The sequence below is a fragment of the Pygoscelis adeliae genome, unplaced genomic scaffold (assembly GCF_000699105.1).
Source record: "Pygoscelis adeliae isolate BGI_AS28 unplaced genomic scaffold, ASM69910v1 Scaffold402, whole genome shotgun sequence".
NCBI lineage: Eukaryota > Metazoa > Chordata > Aves > Sphenisciformes > Spheniscidae > Pygoscelis > Pygoscelis adeliae.
In genome coordinates, this window is record NW_008824411.1 from 7014281 (window position 1) to 7017819 (window position 3539).

The window sequence follows — 3539 nt, forward strand, 5'->3', positions numbered from 1 at the left end:
ACATTTTGACAGATGCTGGTTTTCCTCTTGGTTCCAAACCTACCCCAACCTTCCAGCAGAAGGCTCTGCCAGAGTGTCCCCCCCTGGGAAGGAGAAGCATCAGTCAGCCTCCCCAAAGCCAGCACTGTATATAAAAGCTTATAAGCAGTGACTATTGCCAGGCAATCTGTATGTGTCTCATCTCAGGGTTTGGCAGCGGTGACTAACTGGACTGCAGGGCTGGAACTGAAGAGCTGCAGAATGTCACTGAGCAAACAAATTAAAACGGGAACAAGCTCTGGGGAAACGGCAGCGGGGAGGAGATGCACAGAGGGGCCAGGCGCTGCATCCGGCACTGATGCTCCCACACCAGGTTTGCATGTACCTCCAGATACAGAGCGCCCGACTTAGAGCCTTCAGCCAGCTTGCACCAGTGCACTTCTCTGCCATTCAAATGCAAGGCTTGACAAACATTATCGGTGTGACTTCAGGCCCAGCTACATCAAACCAGCCATTTCTTGGCCACAGGAAGGTTTCTAATAACCCTGCCACCCCTCCAGAAAAACAGCATGTTAACTAGAAGCATGCCTTGAACACTTCTCCCTGCCCCACCACAATCATATTTCAGGATAAGTAATTGCTCACGAGCGTGTGTGGTTGCTAAGTTCCGGAGATATAGAAGGCATATATTTTCAAATAAAAGAATACAGCTTTTAGGACTTCAGAACAATGAAAGGCAGGGTGACTGCCTGAAGTGCAGAAACTAAAAGCTTTTGCCTTCAGAACAAGAGCAGAATCGAGTAATTGTCGTTTCCAGGGAGATGGGGAACTTGAGGGATCAGAGCTCAATCTGCAGTTAAATGGATTGGAAACAACTCCCTACCAGCTGCAGAAAAAACATGGATAAACACACAGAAAAATCCAGAGAGGGCATTTTCCTGGCACTGTGCACATCTCCCCGTGTTCAGGAACGATGGACCGACTTTATTCCGATGATCCAGGTTAGCTATTCACGAATGCCAAGGGAGAAGCATTTCCTATGTTATTCCTTTCCTTATATCTCTCCCATTCCACCTCCCTTCACGGCAAAAACTGAGAGGTATTTCAGTTTTTTCTTTTTGAGAGAGAAACCTGGAAATTCTTTCTCACACTCCTGAAGTGCAGTTCTAAGCAGACCATGTATGTGAAAAATACCTAAAAGAAGATCTTAAAATACTCTTTGCAAGCTACGCAGGCCTTTGCCTTTCCACTGAGATGTTTCACAGGTGCCAAAAGACAAAAGGTCGTGCTCCAATGGGATGCCAAATTCTGAGCTTCTGCCATGTAAGAAGCAAATCCCATGACTTGCAAAGGATTTTCCAAAATAACCAATACCTTTGTGAGTGCTGTAGAGGGCTGCAAATGTCACCACAAAGAAGGTGGTGGAATATTTTCCAGCATTAACCAGATGAAAGGCCCGTTTGTTATCACGGTAACGGCGCAGGCACTGGATGAACCGCAACCAAGCAGGGATGCACTGGACAACTGCTCTCACTCCGTAGGAGTAGCTGTAACAAATCTGATTATCTGCAAGAAAAAAGTTTCAGGGACACAGAGTTAGTAAGTTTAAGAACTCCTGTCATCTTCCTTTCTGCAAGAGTAATATCACTTGACATGAAAGCAATTCCCCATCAATGTCTTGTACTTAGGCACACACATGTATGCACATACACATATCCAGAACAGCGAGAAGCTCATCACCACAAAGTATCCTGACTCCCTTTACTCCATTGAGGAGGTATTCAGGTGACATGACATCAATAACAGATCCAGACAGATAATCATCTAACTCTTTCACTGCTGCCAGTATAATTAACATGCAAGAAGATTAGAAATAACCTATTACTAAATTTATTTTGTGCTGTTGGCAGTACTGTGAACAATCGAATTAAGGATGGAATTACAAAAGGCCTTTGACACTGAATTTTTGTGCATAAATGGGAGAGCATTTCCAAACTCTGCAGGACAGCTCAAAAAGGCTTCAAAAATAAAAAGCAAAGCCAGGGCATAGCCCTGGCTTCAACAGCTGGGGTGAGAGGCAATTACATCAACATGACATTGTGTCACATCCCTGATATTTGAAAGCCTTTTATTGAGGAAATGACCAGGAAAACCCCAGCTTTGCCCGGAACCTCCAAGCATGCCATATTCTTATGCTGTCTCGCTCAGCACATCTAAACCAAACACCCCACTGACTAACAAACATTTGTTTCTTATTCAGACTAATGGAGACAAGTTATTAGCTGATATTTATCCCAAAGCACAGCACTATCATTCCACTGTTTGGACTGTAGGAGGACAAGTTGTTATCCACTCAGTTGCTTTATTTATTTTATATATATTTATTCATTAAAAATAAAAAGTCACTTGCAACACTGTCTTAAAGGGAAGAGAAAGATCAGACAGATTGGAAGAACAAAGTGAACACTGATGCTTATTGAAGCATACTGCAAATTCTTTCAGCGAGTGTCAAAACCATCAGACAACACGATTTGCCAGCAGTCACTGCTTAAAATGGAAAGAAAACAGCCCAATCCAGGAGAAGACAGGTACTATTTTGCCACTGGTGAGGCCAAAGTCAAAATTCATATGCCAACTCTGCAGCTCTTCTGGCTAGAAAGGAGAGAAGAGGCAGAGCACGCACAACGCTGGCGCCACAGCATCAACTCTAATTGAATAAGGGGTGGCACTAACAAGCTCTGAGGAAGTTTCTCCATCCTCTCTTGCTTTAGGGTACTGTAACAGAGCCTGTAAGAAGCAGGCTACAACACAGAAAATTGTGGCTACCAAGCTCATGCAACTCATTTTGATGCTGAGCAACACGAACAGGCTAAAAGCAAATACATGGTTAAACCACTATGAAATAAAACAACAATGCCAGGAAAATTGATTTCTCTTTCCAATCTAGAAGTGTTGTGTCTAAATTCTTTGCTGAATATACAAGTCAGGCCAAATGACTGGATTAGGAAATAAACACTGATGTGAAATTCCATTTCTCTGGATGGAAGTAAGAAAGGGGAGAATCTCTCTAATGTTGTGTTTACAAGAAACGCCAATTATTTTAGTTTCCTATGTCATTGGTAGCCCTCTTCAAAACAGATAGATGATTATGAAGTTGCCTTGCTCAGTGTTTTTCAGGTCATTTTGACCACATTCGCATGGGTCATCAGCATTACTCTACCTGTATTTGCCAGAAGTCCAGCATTGTCCTCCCACTGAACCTCAAAGCTGTAGAAGCAGATCATGTATTCCAGATCCATGAGTATCACGACCAGGCTGTTGAGCTGATCAGCCAGCCAGAAATCTGCGAAGCCTACCTTGTGGAAGGGAGCAGTGAACACTCGAAACTGTCAGGAAAAAAAAAGGAATAATTCATGACATAGTGTCAAAGACATCTAAATGCAGTGGCAGGACATCACAGCATTGAACAAAACGGAAATAACAGAAATGCTTGAAGATTTATTGCTGACCTTTCACTCCTGCTGACAAAAAAAGGTAACTGTCTGCTCACTTTTAAGACA

General features: G+C 43.1%; 1 protein-coding gene across 1 annotated transcript in view; it reads right to left on the reverse strand.

Moving 5' to 3' along the window:
* Positions 1-3539, reverse strand: part of XPR1 (xenotropic and polytropic retrovirus receptor 1) — a 102765-nt gene that overhangs the window by 13990 nt on the left and 85236 nt on the right. The window contains exons 9-10 of the mRNA XM_009320635.1: positions 3200-3365; positions 1354-1545 (exon numbers count right to left, since the gene is read on the reverse strand). Coding sequence (XP_009318910.1) covers positions 1354-1545; positions 3200-3365 — 358 coding nt within the window. The remainder of the gene's footprint in view (positions 1-1353; positions 1546-3199; positions 3366-3539) is intronic.